This window comes from Podarcis cretensis, assembly GCF_951804945.1.
Source record: "Podarcis cretensis genome assembly, chromosome: 2".
NCBI lineage: Eukaryota > Metazoa > Chordata > Lepidosauria > Squamata > Lacertidae > Podarcis > Podarcis cretensis.
Window position 1 is genome coordinate 90,556,281 of NC_137171.1, and position 21,711 is coordinate 90,577,991.

General features: G+C 40.7%; 1 protein-coding gene across 3 annotated transcripts; it reads right to left on the reverse strand.

Annotated features, from left to right (window-relative positions):
• Positions 1-984: 984 nt before the first annotated feature.
• THUMPD3 (THUMP domain 3 tRNA guanosine methyltransferase) lies at positions 985-21,594 on the reverse strand. 3 transcript variants are annotated; one of them, XM_079963530.1, is made up of 10 exons: positions 21,570-21,594; positions 10,953-11,259; positions 10,109-10,186; positions 9,091-9,591; positions 7,539-7,669; positions 6,981-7,050; positions 5,727-5,842; positions 5,426-5,533; positions 2,934-3,057; positions 985-2,443 (listed from the first exon to the last, which is right to left on the reverse strand). In XM_079963530.1, the coding sequence occupies exons 2-10, from the start codon at positions 11,208-11,210 to the stop codon at positions 2,333-2,335; spliced, it is 1,497 nt and encodes a 498-aa protein (XP_079819656.1). In that variant the 5' UTR covers positions 11,211-11,259; positions 21,570-21,594; the 3' UTR covers positions 985-2,332. The 3 variants fall into 3 exon arrangements, with proteins under 3 accessions (XP_079819656.1, XP_079819655.1, XP_079819654.1); XM_079963529.1 differs by lacking the exon at positions 21,570-21,594 and adding an exon at positions 13,467-13,647; XM_079963528.1 differs by lacking the exon at positions 21,570-21,594 and adding an exon at positions 13,354-13,647.
• Positions 21,595-21,711: the final 117 nt, after the last annotated feature.

Consider the following 21,711-nt stretch of genomic DNA (forward strand, 5'->3'; position numbering starts at 1 on the left):
GAGTAAACTGGAGTGAAAGCACAGTAACAGGGTGGGGTGCAGTGGGGAGGAAAAGTGGGCATGATGGAAAAGCTCAAAATTGATGCAGGACTGCAGGAGGTATTGTGCAGCCTTAAGATGAACATCGTTTTATGGAATTCAATGTGTACTACAATAAAATACACTGCAATCTATGAGAAACAAAGGAATCAATTTGGGCACCATTTGCGGGGGAAATGGTTGTTTCTAATCCTGATCTGGAGGCTGTCTTCCACTTGGAAATAAATCCCAACAGTTCCATGGGATTTCCTCCCCAGGAAAACGTGCCTGGACTGGGGACCTCAATGGCTAAAGTCATTTGTGAGTGGAAATACTGCTGCCCTGAGACATTCCAGAGCAATTGCTGGGGTCTCGGTCTCTCTCTCTCTCTCTCTCTCTCTCTCTCTCTCACACACTCACACACACACACACACACACACACACACACAGTGGTACCTTGGTTCTCAAACTTAATCTCTTCTGGAAGTCTGTTCCAAAACCAAAGCATTCCAAAACCAAGGCATGCTTTCCTATAGAAAGCAATGCAAAATGGATTAATCCATTCCAATTAAAAACAACCCCTAAAACAGCAATCTAACATGAATTTTACTATCTAATGAGACCATTGATCCATAAAATGAAAGCAATAAACCAGGCTGCAATCTACTACCCAGTATAAAAAACTGGCAATTGTCTACCCATTGCCACTGGAGGGACAAGGCGGGGGGGGAGGGGGAGGAAAGTGAGGCAAAAGTTCTCCCCCCCACCCAAGCCCGCCCTTCCTTTCTCTTTCTCTCTCCCCCCTGCATATTTTCTGGCATCTGCCAGAAATAAATATGGATGAATAGATGATAGACTTCTACTGATAATCTTTGCGCCTTAAGAAATTATTAAATACAGTTTCCTGAAAATAAACTACTAACCTCATTTTATGTGACCCAAGTGAACAACAGAACAAAAAGCAGATAGCTCTGGTAAAAACTTTATTACACAGAGGTAAAATTATAACATCAAAATTCAAATGCTACAACAACAGTGAGAAACACCAAAGTAACCCCCATAGATAGGAAAGAAATGGCAACTTGGGAGGGCAAAAGTGTTCTACCTTTTTACAGTAATTGGAACAGTGCTGGTGCTTTATTTCTCATGAAAGAACTTCATTCATAGCCTTTTACAGCTGCATGTAGCTCATCTCTTATCTCACAAGCATTAATTCCTCTCCCCCTCCTAAACCTTTAGCTCAAAATCTGAATTAAAAATTTCAAGCATGTATAATATATGTTTCATCCCCCTAAATGCTTTCTAGACTGAAGAACAGTGCATTCAACATATATTTTAGAGTAGTATTTTAGCTATTCTTTTCAAGCTCACAGGAAAAGGCTCCCAAATTTGACAAATCAGTTTCAGTACACATATAAACAATGGACACAACTTACTGGCAACATCTCTTGAACACAGCTGTAATAAACCTTGGTCATTGGATGGTGCATAAGCATTATTATAGGTTACTGTTAGGGAACTTTTGAGTATATTATTTGTTAAGAGATGACATAACTAGCTATATTATCAGGTTAAATTCAACCACACTAAATATTCTCATCTAAATCTATCCTGTGTCCAAAACCAACAGTAGCGGTACACGGGGAAGGCATTTTTCAAGTCTTATTCCAAATCAAAACCGTGACTACAGAAATATGCTGAGGCTGATAGTAAACATTCTCAGCAATATACATGGCAGATCAAAGTAAACAAATGAATTGAGGCAGAAATTGAGGTAGCAGGTGAGAAAACAGGCAGCACTACTGAGCTCTGAAGTTGTTGAACAAATGGATTCTGGGATACAGCTTATCATATAATGAACAGAAGCAACAAAGTAGTTGCCTATTTTTGGCAACTAAACAAAACAACATGGAGGTGCTTCTCCAATGGCAAAATATTTTCATCTTAAATTAGCTGTCCTGTAGTAGGAAACAGGATAACTTGCTCTATGAATATGAAAAATACATTTGCACCCAAACTGAAACAGTAACTCAGGTTCACAGGCACATTGAAGAGTTACTAGTTTCATTAATAAATTGGCTATACTTTTCTATTTAAGCCCTGAAAACTCCTTCAAGAGTTTCTAGTTAGGTATGACACAACTGATCCTTGGACCAGCAAGCTTGCTCACTTGCTCCTATTTTTTTACTCCATTCAATATCATAAGGATGGGTTGACTCAGAATCACAGGGAAACAATAAACAAATAGCCCTCCGAAAGAGTGCATGTGTGGTCAGTAAATTGAGCAAGATGTTACCAGTATGATCTTGTCTCTTTAATTTTTTTCTGCAGAGCGTTTCAAAAGGTACACAGCAGCATGGAGTCCCCCAACATTCACCCAGATGGTGTGAGACTTTCGCCATAGGTGTCCCATTTTTGACAAGGCCTGAAATGCAAACGGAGTGGCAAGTTTCTCTTGACAAGCAGATATGAAAGTTAAATATTTTTCCATTTTCACTTGCTATTGAAAATGTGCCTATATGTCACTTACTTCAGCCCCTATCTGGAACTCTCTCTCTTTTTTTTTAGTCAGTCACATAGTGTACCAGAAAAATCAGTTTCTCCCTCTGTCCACCTCCCTTCTTGGCTTTTTTTTTTTTTAGGGTGAGGGAGCCCTTTATCCTTAGTTTAAAAGCACAATTTGGGATCTAGAACAATATATATTACACAACTGAACAATGAAAATTGATAATGCTGTAAGAGAGTTCGTCTTTTCTAAATGGCAGCAAATTGCTCTATATCGAAACAAGAATATTTGACTTTCAGTTCTGGCAGCATTTATCCTAGATAACAGCAATACCACTGTCCTGACTTCAGCAGTGAAAAGCAAACGGCACTGTTAACAAATGCCTGGGGGTTAGCTAGCCACTACCTACCTTGGCAAAGCATTTCCTATCTTGAGTCAGCAGCACAGCTCTGCCAGTCCTTGGTCTGCAGATCCGGCCCATCTCCATAAGGCAGGATGGGTAGAGATCCCAGTTCTTTTTCTTAGACCCTATCCTAGAGTGAAATTGAGAAGCAACAGAAAGGAAACTTAGAAGTACAAATAGTCTATTGTCCAGTATTTCTTGCCCATAGTAGTGAGTTTATCCATATATTTAATCAATAGCAACATCTTTCAAATTAACGAGGCGGAGTGGGGAGAGAATCCAAGCCTTTCATACTGGCCTTGCTTTTAATAATTTATTGAATGAACATTGCGTAGAGGGTTGCAAGAGTACAAGTGAAGAATAAGGTCTGCAGTTTGGAATATGGTAGGTTATGTAGAACCCTGATAATCTCAGATTTAACTAAACTTCAAAAAAGATTTGTAGACGGTAGAATAATCTGTTTGCTCCTACTCTCTACCTCCCTTATAAGCAATTTTTAAGCATCTTAAGGCAAGGGATTTCATGAACGAATACTGAACATTTGCAGGGAATGTTCCTCCCATCTTAAGGTGCAAAAGAGAAATTGATTATGGAGCAATTTTAACACTAAATACCATGCTGGAAAATCAGCCATGTACAATGAAGAAACGGGCCTAACAATGTCTTGGAAATCCGCACACATTTCTAAAGAAGATTATGAACCTATCTAAGACAATTTCACTGCATAATGTATTATTAATAAAATAATTAAATATTACAATGAATTTCTAAATTCAGAAATAGGAATGCAGTACTTAAATGATTTAAAGCAATGGCAAAATACCAGCTTAAAAAGTACACTAGTAGCCAAAATTGTGGAAACCTTTTGGAAAAAGTGTATTTCCAAGGTTTGATGGCTCATAACACCTCTTTTTTTTGAGTAATACCATAAAATTATATATCTATGGAAAGATAATTTAATGAAGAATGTAATGCAATAAATTTTATGAAGGATTATTTATTACAAGATGACACCTGATTGGCTCTCTAAACACTCCTTTTTTGTTATTTGGCTATAATTTTTGATAGAATAAAGATAATTGAACAAACCTTGTTGCATTACATTCTTCGTTAAACTATCTTTCCATTGATATATAATTTTATGGTATTACTAAATAAAAAAGTGGTGTTATAAGCCAGCAAACCTCAGAAATACACTTTCTCCAAAAGGTTTCCACAATTTTGGCCACTAGTGTATAAAGAAGATGTTACAGAGTCAGGTTATTTTGACCACTGAGGGGGTTACAGGAGTTATGGAAGGAAAGAGAGTCATATTGTTCCAATACTTTCAAATTAGAGGTGCAACCTCTTCCGCGGTACATAAATATGGGGAAACCAGGAACAGAACAAATGGATGTTTTTATGACCTTTGGTATAGATTGGAATGAGGTTACATAAATAAGAAAATAGCAACAAGATTCAGGTCAAAGAATAACTAGGAAACAATGGAATTGCATTTCAGCAGATCCAAATAATTATTTTAAGACCATTTATCAGTGCTATTTAACACCCCACAAAAGAAACTTTATATATAAGTGGGTATCAGATAAACGCTGGTGATGCGGATCGAGCAAAGCAAGGTATATACAGTGGTACCTCGGTTTTCGAACGTAATCCATTCCAGAAGACCGTCTGAGTTCTGAAACGTTCGAAAGCCAAAAACTCAATAGCCGACAGCAAGGCCTCTGAGGTGTATTCGGAAACCAAAGCATTTACTTCCGGATTTACAGCGAAAACTAAAATGTTCGTCAACGGAGATGTTAGAAAACCGAGGTACCACTGTACACACCTTTTGAAAGTGCTCTCAAATACAAACTTTTTTGAAATTTGTACAGGCTACATTTCTGATATGCTGGGATATCACATACCTTTAGAAGTTAAAATACTGTTACTTGGGTATCTGAATGATGTTATCCAGGAAAATGGCTGAGAATTATTCAACCTTGTAACTGCTGTGAATATTATAGCCAAAATCTGGAAAAATGTTTATCTCCTACTTTATGTGCATGGTTTGAAAAAAAAAAATCTGGTCTATAGTAACAATGATTACATTAACTTATTATAGAAGAATACATATGAACCAGCCTAATCTGTTCATAGAAAAATTGTGGGTTTTCTTCATAATATTTTGGAATAATAAGCTTAATGATAATGTTCAACGTTATGCTGCTTTCATCCTGTTGCAATATGATGACTGTTTGTCCAAATATTTATGTATTTACTTTACTGGAGCTAATAGAGATTTTTTTTAAAAAAAGGAATAAAGATCAAGACCCAAAGCTATGTTGACCATCAGCTGAACAGAGATGGAGACCTATAGAAATGCAATCGTTTTCAACTTGGTAACTCTACAATGCAGCTCTACACTCAAATCCAGCAATTCCTTCCTCGTTTGGAAGCTTCATTGTACCTGTAAGGCTCTGGATCAGAAACACAGATGTAAAACAACCATCATTTACCTCTTTCCAAATGGCATATCTGTTACAATGACATCCACAGAGCCAGTCCTCAGAGGTAGACTACAGATATCCCACTGAATACTATCTATAGGTTTGCCTGCAGGTGTGCTGTTAAGAACAAAAAACTAGATAAGTTAAGGAGTTATTACTTGGAAGAAATTTTTCATACCATACCAACCAGCCCAAGTTAATGAACTGGGAAACATTTTTTAAAAATATCTAAGTGACTATGAAAAAGTTACTCAAATGAACGGCAAAACAAATATACGGCATAAACCACCACTGGGTACTTAATTCCCACCTTTCTTTACTCTGAATTTGCTTCAGTAAAGAGGCGATATTATTTGCTGTTCTCTTCACAGCCTGCGGATTGTTATCCCCAGCCATATGGTAGCAGTTAGGCCATTCAGTAGCCCCCTATCAATGAGAAAGAAACAGCAAACTTAGCAGCAATGCAAGAACCCAACTGAAATCTAATTCTAGGAGATAACATCTATGAATGCATTATATGGCACAAATTATCAGAAGGGTAACTGATCCTTAGTCCACCACCCCAAGTAAGGGGGCAGGGATTTCTCTGCTGTAGTGCCAAGAAAATCCCAAGGGTCAAACAAACAGAAAGCAGATGAGAAATCCACCCACCTAAAATGACTTTAGATTGGAACTTTATGTCTCTGCATGGCAGCTAAGAAATTATTCCCTTTGTGGGAGGGAGGATAGTTAGACAAAAGCCCAAGCTAACCAAGATGAGGTTTCCAAACTGTGATCCCAGCTCAGAGGAGAGCAATTTGTTCTTTTACCTTGCTTAGATTCTGGAAAGACCTTTAAGCCAGAGTCACAACAAGTAGAGAGAAAATTCTGTATCGGACAGCTGCTGAAAATACCTCCCACATTGAGCTGTGGGATCTTATACAGGACCAGCAGTGAAGTAATATTGGCCTATCTCCTAGGGGTGCTACAAAGATTTCCAAGACTACATTGAAGATGACCAAGCACCTTTACTTAATCATAGTTGTGGAAGTAGAAATGGTTTATATACATCATGCTATCCTGAGGATGCGCAACCTATCTGGTCACAACATTTACACAACACAGCATAAGGAATCAAAGTCTACAATCCTAATCAAGCAAGGGAGTAAATCCCTTTCAACCCAGTCTGATTTCCATGTAGAGATGTTTAAGACTGCTTTGTCACCCTTATGTTCCAGTACACCAAATCCTATACAATGTGTTGCAATAATACATTAACATGCCAGGACATTTCTGGGACTTCAAGGGATTAGGCTGTTTCGTAGCTTTCTATCAAATCTGAAGATATTGCTACAAATAAATAAATAAATAAATAAATTTATTATTTGCACCCTGGCCACCAGACTGCTTTGCCCCAGATTGTCAGTAGACATGGTGCAATCCTATGTATGTCTAAGAAGAACCTAGTACCACTGGATTTAATGGTACATACTTCCTGATAAGTGGGTATAGGGTTGCAACCCAACACCTGGGTAAGGTATTTTATGCTTTACTTTAAAACTGAAAAGATAAAAAGCTACAGTACCTCTATTGGTATAGCACCTGTACCACACATTGGATCAATTATTATGTCCGCTGGCTGAAGATCACAAAGCCTAAACAAAATTAGGACCAAAGTTTGTATAATAAAGACAAATGCAAAATATAAAAATATTATAACAAACATTAAAAAAAAGAAAACAATGCTGTTTCTTTGAAAAATACATCCAACTTCCTCTTTTGAATTTCTGGGCCGAAATCAAGGGCAAAGTGTAAAATAGTGAATCACACAAAAGACACTGCCAAATACATGTCTGATCTTAAAAATCCCAAGCATACTGTAACTAATAATTTATAAATGTGGTCCCTAGAGGCTGTAGGACATAATAGAAAAAAATTAATACACTTAAACATTAATTTTTTTTATATAAAAAGGGGAACAGGAGTATTTCATTTGAGGAGGATTACTTATGTAAGGTACATTGAGACTGTCCTCTGCTTAATGTTTAAAAGTAGCAGAATATGCAGAACATGCAGTTACACAACAAGTTTGAACAGAGAACATATGGTTTAAGAGATCTTGCAACTGTTCCAGTTTCCTTACCTGAGCATACCATAAGCTAGAGTAGATCGAAGAGTTGTGGGTCCAAAATGGGTAATATTTCTTCTATGAAGACTCTCTTCTGTTAAGGCAATCCCCACTACCACTTCATTATTGTGGATGTTGAGGAGAACCTAGAGTAAAAGTCCTTTACATTTAACACAGACATTCCCCCTTTCACTGTAGGTAAACAATGATATATACACAAAAAACAGAATAGACTACCTCACTGAAGTGCTAATGTAGGATTTTCCAAAATTCTATCCTTTAAAGGGCTATCTTCTATAGTCCTCCTATACTTGGGAGATGAACAATCTGACCCACATAATCTGTTTAGTCCCCCAGGATCTAGTTAATCCTTCGCTACCTGTCCCTTCCAACAGCTATGACAGGATAGCTGAAATAGGCAAACAGCTGAAACATCCCAGGCTAGGAATTCTATGGCTAGGAATTCTATGAATTAGAAATCCTAGGGTCATAGGAGCCAACTTCTAGGAGCTGTGGGGGCTTTGGCCCCCACAATAAAATATTCGAGGGGGCTGTGCCCCCACGAAGTTGATAGGCATTGCCATTCAAATGGTGTGTGTGCAGTGTGTCACGTGATTGATTATGTGGGGCAGGGCTTACCTGGGCCCCCACAATATTTTATTTAAGTTGGCACTTGCAAAGAAAGCAGTGGCCATCCACTGGTGTATTTTTGCTATATGAAGTGGAATCTGGGGGGGGGGGGCTAGGAAAACATATGCCAACCACTAAAATATACAGCAATCCAACTAATTCTTAGAACATTTATCCTCCCCACCCCCCTTTTGCAGATTACAAGGAAGTGAGATAGAAAACACTATATCCAACCTCCACTATGTTTCCTTGTAACAGAGAATGAGGTATCTTGCAGTTGGGCAAACTTGAGACCATTAGTCAGCACTTGATTGTCAGTCATTCCAACCCTAAATCTCTCGAACTGCGAAGGCTACCTTATATCTAATGTAAAAGATGTAACTTTAGACTGGCCAGTATATGTGACCAGTGGTCCCAGTATGAAATCTCAACATAAATTAATACTAACATAGCCACCTCCATTTTAGTTTGAGCTGGTTCAGACATCAAGATAAAGAAAAGCTATGGTTTTCCATGATGGGAACAGAACACAGCAAGCCTTTAATGCTCCCCCACTCTCCTTTCTTCCTTTGGCACAGCTGCAAGATCAGATGTGTTCACTTCTGTTGTTGTTTTTTTGTTAACTGTAGCTTGTCTTTTAGTCCAAACACAACCGGCTCTGGCTAATCTTAATTATAATGATTTTGAAGCTAGCTTGTTCCAAATAAGCCATTGTTAAGATAGCCCCACTTTATGGTTAGGGCATAATGTTAAAATTGCAGTTAATAGCACACATAAGCAAAAACTTTGATCACATGAACTTTATCATAATGTCAGAAGCAGACTACTGCTTATTGCTAAAACATGTAAATTCTGTCATATTTTAACCCACCCCTACTATTAATGCAGTAATAGTAATAATATTTTAATGGGGGGGGGGGAGAAAAGTATGCTGCACCTCCACATCAAAATTTGTCATGTCTGCTTTCCACTGAAAGAAATCTTGCACAGCTCCTCCAAAATCTCTCGCCGCCTCATTTGATTTGAAGCTGTGGTTATCGCCAGCTCTGTTGCATGTTACCCGGAACTTCAGCGTCTCAGTTTTCATTTCACACTTCTTGCAGTCACCTGATCCATTTTTGCTTTCGCCATTGGATGTCAATTCTTCTTTAGAATCAGACAGTTCATCATCACCTGGTTGCACAATTTCATCTGTATTTTCTGGGTCTTGGACATCAGTATCCTCAAAAACATTTTCCACAGGTTCGTGCATTTTTTTATCAACAGCTTGCTCTCTGCTCCCATCATCCTCTTGTTTCTCTTTCTTTGCATTGGTTTGATTGCCCTTTTTCCGCCTTGTTTTTCTTTTCTTAAGGCTTGTATTTAACCTCCACACATCCAAAGGGTCCGTCCATGGCAGTTTCTTAACCAAGTCCTCTAAATCCTTTAGCGCTTCTTCCTAAAACGTATCAGGAGAAAGTATCCATAAAAGTCATTTAATACAACCAATTATTTTCTATGTTTGCTAAATTTCAGAAGAGTAGCTGGGTTTATCTGGAGCAGCTGCTGCCCTGCTGCAGATATGGCACATTAGAGATTGGGCCTACCATGGTGGAAGTTTAGGTACGTGAAATGGTTTGTGTATGTCATTAAGCTTTCAACCCCATTCACCAATAGCCACACCTTCATATCACATAGACTGAAATTATCCTGTATTTAAAAAGCACTCTCTCATGTGGCACAGATGGGGTGTGCTCAGAAGGAAAATAATGTTCTGTAGTTCTTTAGAATACTTTCATAGGACATCAATGTCATCAGATGTGTCAAAGAGGCAGCAAAAGTGGTGGGTACATATACACAATAAGAAAAACGACGACGAACAATTTTTTGCTGCAAGAGACTTACTAGGCTACCTCTTTACAAACTGATACATACAAGGTGGGTGGGTGGGAGGGAGGGAGGGAGACACAACCTACCTTAGTTTCCTTGAATTGATAATCTTTGAATTCTTGAACAACAACAAATAAGTTGTCCACGGACCTTAACTGGTGAACCTAAATGAAATTAGAGACAATCTTTTTTAATGCTGTATCCTCCTCTTCTGGTATTTGTCACTTGTACTTAATTTCTGTAGTAGACCAACCATTTGTAGTGGCTGCCTTTATCTTAAAAAATGTAAAACAAAACATGTGTTGTGTCTGAGGGCATTTCATGTCTTGAGGACATTTTGTGTTATATCGCTGTAAACTTTAAATACAATTTTTTGTTTCATTTTTGTAGCTTCTATTTGCAGAAATGCAGAAATAATGCACATGCACCTCTCTTCAGAATTAAGTGTGATATGGTATTAAATGCTTCAGTCCTGTATCTACTTACGTGGGAGTAAGCCTCATAGGACAGAATGTAGATGTTTAAGGATTGGCATAAAAGTACCATTATTTCAGAATAAAATACAGACAACTCCCTTTTTTCCCTGGGGTTGCATTCTGGGTCATTGTACGTGTCAGTGATCACACAGAAACATGCTGCATCCCCTCCCCATTCCAGGAAAACGAAACATACAGTGGCGGTTGTGCTGGTATCTGGCTGTTTCCGCTCCCCTCAGTTTTATTTTCCCCCCAAATAATTTTTACTGGTTTTCATGTAAATAGAAGGAAAGTTTCCTTGCTCCACAAAGGTATTTTTTTTTAAAAAAAGTTTGCACTTCTAGTTTACTACAATGAAGGAAATGTATATTATCAGTAACTGCAAGGAGTAAAACACCCTCAATCAATCAAATAGTTAACAGGATATATTATTCAAATAATAAAATCTGCAAACCTTTGGAAGGCTGCTTACGGGAATTTCAAAATAGATTTTCCCTCGGTCCTTGCTAATTGTAGACTTTGATGCTAGCTTCTCTTGTACTTCATCCGCTGCAGTTAGCTCAAAGCCAGTTGGCACAGTAGCTCCAATAGTGACCACAATATCTTTAGGGGTTGCATCAGGATTGGCTTCTCTGTGCTCATCTAATGGCTTGCATGAATCGCCAATGTTCACTTCAGATAGCACAGCAGCAGCATCTTCAGCTCCAGACATTCTGGTAGCATATATGACCTGCACAGAGGCTTATGTTTTAGAAGAACTTCTGTAAAGGACAACAAGTCTTTAAGCAAATCAGCAAATGTAATTCAAGTAATTCACTTGTTGAGGTATTTGAAACAGTAAACAGTACAGATTCCAAAGCCATTACTTCTTCCCTATTTATAGGCGTATTGCAATTTAAAGGTGTTTTTGTAACAAACAGCAACATCTTTTTACGAAGAGCCATCTGATCCCATTGAATTCGATGGACTTACTTCCAAATTAGCATTCACAGGATTGCTGCCAAAATTTCACGCAAGTAGATACTTGTCATAATCTCAAGATAATTTATGAGCCTCGCCACCTCGAGGAATGAGCAACAATGCTCCTGCAGATTATCTCAGTGATCGAGCTAGGATAGAAGGGTTCAGGTGATTCCTGAAGTATCCGAGACCTAAGTAATTTCAGGGCTTTGCAAATTAATACAGGGATAAGGCTCCTCTGACAATAGCACTCTATAAACACAGGGTTGTGTTTCACTTCTATTTTAATTATTCCCACCTATCTGCTTATTCAGATACTTGCACAAAAAATAAACCTCTGTGAAACCTGATAAATAGAGAGACCAATAAAAGGTATATTGGATATTAGAAATCCTCATTTGGCAACAGCTTTCTATTTGATATTGCTTCATGCCAAATTACAGCCAAACTCAGCACTCCTAGGTGCAGTTACTTAAGAGGAGGTAGCATTCAACATGGCAGAAATATACACTAAGTTACACACCCAAATAAATGGAATTAACATGCACAAGTAATTGAATTGGGGCCCTACTGGGATGAACCTAGGCTGGCGAAGGCCCTACTGAATCCTAAGCCAGTCAAGTCCCAAAGAGGGACCCAGTCCAGGTCCACTGCTGCCCCAGTGTGGAGCAGGCACAACTAAAAACACAACCAAATATTTCAAAAGTTTACCCATAGACTTACAACTTCTTGCACAGCTGGGTGCTATCTAGATTACCTTTGAACTGCTTCTTTCCATACTGCCCAGCTCACTAAAGTTATCATCAGAAGCTCTTCTAGCTGTAATATGTCCAGTGGAAGTACACCATATGGTGAATGAAAGGAGAACTTTCTCTGTGGTTGGCTCCATACTGTGTAACTACCGACTTTTAGAAATGTGCCAGGCATCTATGGTGCAGGTGTTGCACCAGCTGCTAAAAACTTCATGCCAGCATCCCTGGGCAACGATCCCTAGTACCAGTACAATTGAACTTTGGAAATCTGTTTATAAATGTTATTGCCTTGGCTTTATTTTGCAAACCACCTTGTTGTTTTTATAACAGAAGAAAGTCTATAAATGGTTTAAATAAATTAAAAACCTGCTGCCACATTCTATTCTGGCAGGGAGGAACTTTAGAACTTTGTGAGTCCCACTACACATAGTGGAACTTCTTCTATTCATGTGTGCACATAAAATGTTTAAAAATATGTTTAAGCCTTTCACTAATATTAATGGGACTTAAAAGCAGTTACAGCTACTAGTCACAGTATAAAGCAAAAAAAAAAAGTAACACAATGAATTATTATCATTACATGTTTATTTATACCCCACGGTTTACCCTGATGGGACTCAAGGCAGGTTACAGATAATGTAAAAACAAGAATCACTAAAAACATTAAAAAACCATTAAAAAACAATCAAACATTAATAAAATTAATACTATATACAGTACATGAACCACTGAGTCTTGCAGAAGAGTATACCTTAAAAAAAAATGATCCACGTAAAGCTAAGCACTGATTTCCTCATAATGAAGTTAAGCATATTGTTAAGTCTCTTCCTATTTGAATAAATGGGTTTAAAATGCTTAAATCTGGATGAATCGTGGCATATAAAATATCCTGGCCCGAGGTAATGCCTAAGGACGTTTAATTTGAGATGAGACACACGGAGAATTCCTTTCAAACCTTTTGTGTGTGTGTGTGTGTGTGTGTGTGAGATAGAAATGATGCTACCTTATTATTTAGATCGACGATAAAACTCAAATATCCACAACTTCCCAAGAGTGACACCCACAAACCCGGAAAAGTTAACTACTGAAATAGCACCGAAGTTCGAAAGAAATAGCCAAGAGGAAAAGTTTCTCGTGTCTTACAAGAAAGGAGGGGGCAGGGAGGGGAGCGCCTCTCCTCCCGAGCCCGTTTCGCGTCGCCCTCGCGGTCCGGGCGCCGCGGAGAGGGAGAACGGGAGACACACACAGACACAGACCGTATTTCAAATTCTTCTCTCAGGTAAGGCAACGGCCGGGCCCGTTTTCCGCTCCTCTCCCCTCAGCCGCAACGGCAGCAAGCATCCGATCCGGCCTGCGCACGAGGAGCACCGGGAATTTCTTCCGGGGAAAAGAAAGGGAGCGCGCTCGCAAGCACTTCCTGCGGAGCGAACTTGAGTCGGAGGCTGCTCTGGCGCTCCGCTCACGGCGCCGCCGCTCTGCAGCCTGTAGGAGAGCTCGCGCTCAACGGCTGCTTCGGCCTGCGTTGCTATGGAAACCGACCTCGCGCGAGACCAAGGCATTGGCTCAACTGCTGCCAACTGCCTTTGTTTTTATAGGGGTGCTCGTTGGTTTCCGTATGAGTGCCGGATTTACGTAGAAGCTAAACAAGCTGTACTGTATAGCTTAGGGCCCCACTCTCTTGGGAGCCCCCCAAAATTTAAAGAAAACAAACCCTGGAGGTACATTTCCAAAATATAAGATAAAAAACAAACAAAATAAAACCAACATACAGCAACAGTGTCTTGTGTTGTGTAGGCTCCTATGGTGCAAGTAATGGGCCCCGTCTGCTAGCCTGCTCCCTAAAATAACACTGGTTTGCTCATTTCATATATAGTGTGCTTACATTGTGCATGGACTGGTTGCATTTCAGTTCATCAATTACTTTGATAAAATACAGATTTTGTTATGTGCAAATAGCTTTAGATACCTATTAGGTCCATAAATTGCCATTTAGCATATAGTCAAAACAAAAAACAGCGACAATTTGTTGTTGACAAAGGACAGCTGGACATATAAAGGGCCCCATTACCTTCAGTAGCTTAGGGCCTCATCAAACCTAAACCCGGCCCTGTGCATGACCCTATAACAATAAGCTGAGGTCACCTTACAACAGCACAATCACATTTGCATTTACTGTGGGGAGCAAGCCCCATTGTACTGGGCAAGGTTTGCTCCCAATCAAACATTATATTTGCACAACCTTCGTCACCAGGTTCTGTCGTTGCAGCAGTGTGGATCTGTCCCCCAACATATGTTGCAACAGGGATGGAGAATGCTTGGCCCTCCAGGTGTTGTTATTATTTATTAAATTTCTAAATCAGCCTTCATCCCAAGATCACTTTGGATTATATAGAAACACAAAACTGTGTAACATAGTAACAAACAAAATAATCCCTTCCCCCTTAGGTTGTAAGGCCATAGATAGCCTAATTAGCCAAAGGTCTGGGAGAAGGGGGATGTTTTTGCTGGGTGCCTAAAGATATGTAATGAAGGTGCCAGGTGAGCCTCCCTGGGGAGAGCATGCCACAGGTTGGGAACCACCATGGAAAGGCCCATTCTCTTGTGGCTGCCCTCCGGACCTCATCTGGAGGAGGCACACAAAGAAGGGCCTCAGATGATGATCGCTTGGTCTAGGTCACTTAATACGGGGAGTTGCGGTTCCTGATGTATTACAGATGTTGTTGCACCACAACACACATCATGCCAGACTGGATGGGGAATAGCAACGTGCCTCATCCCTCTCAGAATGCGCCTGATGGGTTTGCCTGTGTGTTCTGATGATGGTGAAACTGAATTGAAATCATATTGAAAGTTGTTTTCTTCTCTGTCCAAACTTCTGACTAAGTTCACCTACATAAATTTGTTTAAGTTATCTGTGTCCTGCTTTTCAAGCAATGTTCAAAGTGGCCAACAGAAGAATAAAAATTATAACAAATAAAAATACATGGCCATAGCAATGCCAAAAGGGAGCAGTGAAGTGGCATATGGTCCTCCAAAGCCTTGCTGGCTTGTGCTGGCCATGGCGGGGGGGGGGGGGGGGCTGTGTGACATTTTACGTAGCAGATCTCCATTTTGAAAAATTAACAGCACTGACAATGGGGTGGGAGGGATATAACCAAGCCAGCTGCAAGCTAGTGGTTGAGCCTCTAGGAAGAATGGCTACGAATCCAAGGCTGACTCTGCCACACCTGTTTTGTGGCCTAATGCAAAGTACTCCCAATGAAAACAAAACCAGCAGTATATCTGCACTAAGGCTGACTAACTAATAGGAGGGGTGTAGCGCCATCTACCAGCGCCCAGGGAGGTTGCATGTGCATATGTGCCAGGGTGGGTGGAACACATTTATCCAGCCCTCACCGCTGCTGGGAGGGTGCGGGGCATGGAGAGTGTTCTTCACGCTTTGCACTCCCCAGCCCCCACTGCTTGATGGTAGGCGCTTGCGCACCTGATCTCTGCAGGGTGTGTGTGTGCCTAGTTTGCCCAATGTGTACCCAGGGCAATGGCCCCCCTGGTGCCCCCATACTATGCCACTGACTAGTAGTCTTCCTGGTGTTGGATGCAAACACCCATCAGCCCCAGTTGGCATGGCCAATGGTTAGGAATGATATGAGCTGTAGTCCAGCAACATTTGAAGGGCCACAGATTCCTCCCCTCTGAATCACTCGCATGCGCATAGTAGGAGCCTCCAGCAGCCATGTTCCTCTCCAGCAAAAAGGCACCTAAGCTGCAGCCTAATGCCTTCAGCCACCAGATTTGGGGGTTAAAGTTGCTCTGTAAACTATCTTCCTATGTATGTAAAATGTAAGGCTGTCATCACACAGTAGTTTGTGCGGCTGCCAATATGAAGACACATCAATTTCCAGCATGACAACAGGCAGACAAGCAAGGAGGCAGCAGCTGGCCTAGATGTGTTTATCAAAGGGGAGAAAGGGCAGCACCCCCACCTCTGATTTAAAGGTGGAACTAATACACAGTCTCAACTTTCAGATGCAGAAATCCAAATATATTAAAGAACACTGTAGTCACAGTAACAAGTAAAATGCTACATGCAATGTAATGCTACATATATAATAGTTCACAAGTCCTGGTCTATATTTCTAAAATGTTTTATTTTTTCTAGTCCTTTTCTTCATATATTCCTTTCAGTGTTTTTTAGGGTCACATAGCACATTTTTGTTTTAAAAAATGCACCAAAAAATGATGCACCAAGGTGATGCATCGAGAAAGCATTTTAATTGCAGCCACCTGTGGCTGTTTGCAATGAGGAAATGATGAGTGGGGAAAGGGATAAGCAGGCCTCCTGCTGGCCTTTCTCCCCTATCAATTGCACCCTCACAAAGTGGCTGTTGAAACAAGAAACGGGGAGCTGAGCTGCAGCTGCATGTGCCTGTGTGTAATATGTGGTTTGGCTCTCAGGATGCTCACTGAATGATTTAACATGCGTGTCCAGGGTCAGCATTCATCACATCTTCAGAAGTCTGAGGGAAATGGGTTGTACCAAAATGGAGGCCATTATAATCTGATAATATATTCCAACAGTCTGAAGACTAGTTTATCAATTGGAAATCCACCAGGAAAATAAACAGGTGTTGACTTTAGCTGAGAGTCATGCAATTTGTTAAAGGATTATTCCAAATATTGCTCCAAGTCTGAAATGCTCGTTTTACTTCAGCTTGATTCCCTCAAAACTGATATTTATTCTGTGGGTGATACTGAATGGCTCACTAGAGGGCAGTATTGCATGAATATATCCATCATAAACCTCACAACCACATCAATAGGTCTGGCTAATTAGTACCCAGGGTAAAGCCAGCAGAGTGGGCTGAGATTTTAATTCTGGAGAGCTTTGAACATCTAAAACTCTTACTGAGGACAACTCTCCATGATATTTACTATCTAATAGGTCTGTTAGGTCAGTTTGGCAGTTGTAAAACAAGTGTGGCCCACTAAATAAAAAGAAAAGCTGCAGTGTAGAGTGCTTCTGTTCATGACTACAGGCATCCCCCTCGGACACCCCATTCCACTCTCCTCGGTTTTCCGTTTTTCTTTGCCAACTGATAACATGCCTTGGCCACTGAACATTCCTCATTAGCCTCTGGCTTTTCTTTAAAAAAACCCACCAATGTTTTATGCCTCAAATGCCCCTCACTTCCTCTCCCCACTGTCCTCACACATCTCCCCACTCATTTCACCTTCTGTTTCTTGCTTATTCCCACTTCCACCCCTGTCAGCCATCTCTCCCCACCCTCTCGATGTAAGTGGCTTGGTTTGGTGGCCCGGTGCTTCCAGATTTTATATTTGCCCATTACCACATGTTTGTGCAATCTAGCTGTTCTCTGTTTTCAAAGGATGTTACCCCTAAGCCTGGGTTGGGGGATCCCTTTTTAAAAATTTTTAGAAGCCATTCACTCATGCTGGGGGACCAAACAGGGGCCAGTAGGCTTTTCTTAATCCATGGCCCCTGCCAAGGCTGCCCCATGTTGTATCCTCAGTCTTCAGCCAATTTACAGCATAATCACACTTTCTCTCTGCCACCACCTTCAGATAATAAAGTTCAGCATTTCTAGTCACACTTTAATCAAAGGTAGTCTGATAAGATTCCAAAATGGCAGCAGTTGGTTTTTGGTTTAAGCCGTGCCCTATATCAGATGTACATTCTGTGCTCAGGTTTGACTATATGCTATCTTAAAAGCAAAGCATAGGATTACCTTGTCCTTATCAGGCCCAAAATGAGAAAATATATCCCTGTTGTTAACGCAATCAAATTAAAGACTCCACTCACTTAATATATCTGGCTTCTTCATCGACTTTTGCAGTGTAATGGTCTCAATAGCATTTTTTTTTATTTCAAATGCAGAGAGTTTCAGACTGGAAATATCTCCTTTCTAATATTCAGACGATGTAGAGGAATGGCAGCCCTTGTTGGCTCTTGAACAATGTGAAAATGTGTACTGTGCCAAGAGGAACTATACCAAGCCAAATATTAGGAAAAATTATTGTCTCAAGCGGTTGGTTTCAGATGGTTTTGTAGCATTCTGATCCAAATGATTGTGTGCTCAGAGCCATTGTTAATCAAGCAGCTTGTGTAGACAGCTTTCACAGTGTGCCATTGATGAGGGGGCTGGCATATATAGCCTTGGAGAAACTGTACATTTCAATGCCAAGACTGTTAGAAGTACTTCTGCAATCAAACAACCTTATACTCCAGTAGTCTGTTTACGAATGATGGTGTAAAACTGTTGTAATTTTAACTCATCTTCCAGTTAGTCAAACAGATATGGCAGTACAAAGCTGCTAGTCAGTTTTTCTGCCCTGGCAAGACTAGCTCCAATGAATGAATCTCTCTGTGTATCCTTTATTCACCACTAAAATGGGAACATAAGCTTACCTCAACTCATTTTGGAAATTGGGCACTTGAGAATTTAAAATTATTCTCTGTTCAGCATAAAAAATTACCACTGTGAAATACAGACATGCTAAAAAGAATGAAGCACTTATGATTGACAAAAAAATATTGAAGGTCAACATTAAGAAATAAAATACAGCAATTAGGAACTAACTTATAGCAGCCTCGAGGAATCCCTGTTGGAGTTAGAGAACAAATGAGAATGGAAGCTGTGAGGCACACAAGCAATGTCATTAAACAGAAAGACAAATACCAAGCACCTTAAGGTGAATTGTTTCCATGACAACAGATTGCTGCTGGAGCTATTTCTTTAAAAAATTATGATGATCTTTCTGTCTGTTTGGTTGCTACAATCTAGGCCTCCATGTTCAGGAGAATTATGCTGATGAACAGGAGAGGTATATCATCATCTTGAGTTGTTGTTTTTACAACCATGGTCCTAAACACTTGCTTCTTATTGGAACGGTAAGAAAGTTTGCTATAGTTAAAAGGATATAAGGTAGTGATGCAGTGTAGGAGGGAGGGAAGAAAATAGCAACCCCAAGATATGTTTTATAGTTTTAGGGTTGCCATACATCCAGAATTTCCCGGCCATAACCAGAATACTGCAGTTGGAAGCAGTGCCTGGGCGGAAATCGCTGAAATGTTTGAAATATGCATCTGATTTGTCAGGAACCTGGATTCACACAGAACACTAAGCCAAACCATAGTTTAGCTAACAGCAAAGGGGCAGTGGTGGTTGTACTTACTTACTTACCTACTCTGTAATAACAAACTTCAAATTCCACTCCAATGGATTCTCCTAGACCCAGGCTACTACAGTGGTACCTCGGGTTAAGTACTTAATTCGTTCTGGAGGTCCGTTCTTAACCTGAAACTGTTTTTAACCTGAAGCACCACTTTAGCTAATGGGGCCTCCCGCTGCCGCCACGCCGCCGGAGCACAATTTCTGTTCTCATCTTGAAGCAAAGTTCTTAAGCTGAGATACTATTTCTGGGTTAGCGGTGTCTGTAACCTGAAGCGTATGTAACCTGCAGCATATGCAACACGAGGTACTTATTGCCTGTGAGCACTTAACAATAACCTAGGAATTGTGGGGTAGAGGAGTGGTACAAAGCCAGCTAGATACAGATGTTACCATTAACAAATGTATTTATGCTGATTTGTTACAAGATCATTAAGTGCACAGGCTTATCTGGTTATTTTAAAATAGTACTGCATATTTAAACAAGCACACACTTTGTTAACTTGTTACTGCCCTTTTAAATACCAACAGCTTCTATTCAACTACAGTACATATTAATGAAGGAAGGAGACAGCTTGAAGGAAGCAGATAGTTACCCTATAAAAACTCCTTACCCAAAATGCTCCCTTTATCTCTCTATGCACCCCAATTAAGCCTCACTAACACTGTCAATGAGGGCTGGGCTGGAAGCCTTCTTTCCCCAGCCCTTTAATGGCCTATTAAACCACAAGCTGGTCTGGCTCCACTGCCCTGGAAATCTTCCCCCTGATCCTTCTACCAGCCACTAGAGACCAACATCCCAAGCTGCTTCTCCCTTCTCCCCAGTTTCTCCCCTTGTCTCTCCCATCTAAGCCAAGTGATTCAATTGGCCCCAGCAAGTCTCTGGCCATCTCGATCCATTTCAATTGGGGTTTCGGCCTAGTTTTGGCCCATAAACTGCTTTGGACTCTCTGCATGATAACCTCTGTCAGGAGAAAGATGGAGGAAATGTGTTACTGTTAATTCTCCTCAATCTTTCAGCAGCTTTTGATACTACCTGGAATGGCTGTCTGAGTTGGCACTGATTTTGCAGTGGTTCTGGTCCTGGATGGTCATTTCCCAGAGGGTGATGCTTGGGGTGGGGGTGGCCCTGTGTAGCCTCCAATGTGGGGTTCCTCAGGACTCAATTTTATCCACCATGCTGCTTAACATCTACATGAAACCGCTGAACTTCTGGAGTTTTGGAGCACGTCAGCAATATGCTGATGACACATAGTTCTACTTCTCCATTATATCTGCAGGTGTAGCAGTGGATGTGCTGGACCGTTGCCTTGGCTTGGCAATGGACAGGATGAGGGCCAACAAGCTGAAGCTCTATCCAGCTAAGACTGAGGCATAGCTAGTGGGTGGTTCACTAGACCACATGGCTGGGAGGTTGCCTGTTCTTGATGGGGTTACATTCCCTTTGAAGGAGTGGGTACATAGCTTGAGGGTACTCCTGGATCCTTTGCTTTCGCTTGAGGCTCAGATGACTTTGGTGCTTTCCATCAGCTTTGGCTGGTGGCCCAGCTGCACCCTTATCTGGACAGGGATAGCTTAACGCAGGCATCCCCAACCTTCAGCCCTCCAGATGTTTTGGACTACAATTCCCATCATCCCTGACCACTGGTCCTGTTAGCTAGGGATCATGGGAGTTGTAGGCCAAAACATCTGGAGGGCCACAGGTTGAGGATACCTCACCTAACTTCTGTTGCCTGTGCTTTGAACCTCTAGGTTAATTTACTGCAAAGCATTATGTGTGGGACTGCCTCCGAAAATGGTTTGTAAACTTCAACTGGTGTGGTATTTGGTGGCCAGGTTGCTTATGTGATCATCATCTGAGGCCTACCTTTGTGTGCCCTCACCATGAGAGGCCTGGACAAGAGTAACATGAGAATAAAGCTTTTCTGAGGTGGCTCGCTTGGTGCCTTCATTGCATATCTTTAGGCACCATGCAAAAACATTTCTCTATTACCAGGCCTTTGGCTTATTGATTTGTTTATTTTATTTTATTATGTATTTTGTGTTTTCATTTTGTATTTTTCTGTTGTTAACTGCCCTGTGATCTTTGGATGAAGGGCAGTATACAAATTCAATAAATACCAATCATCATCATCATCATCATCATCATCATCAAGCCACTCTGCCTGCCTCTGAGATCTTCCTTCTTCTTCCCTGGTCCTCTTCCATCTTCATCTTCTAGATGACTTCATGAACACCAAGCTCCAACATCGCTAACTAACTCCCTGCTGAACAGCTCCCATTCATATATATACACTTCCTCCGGTCCCTC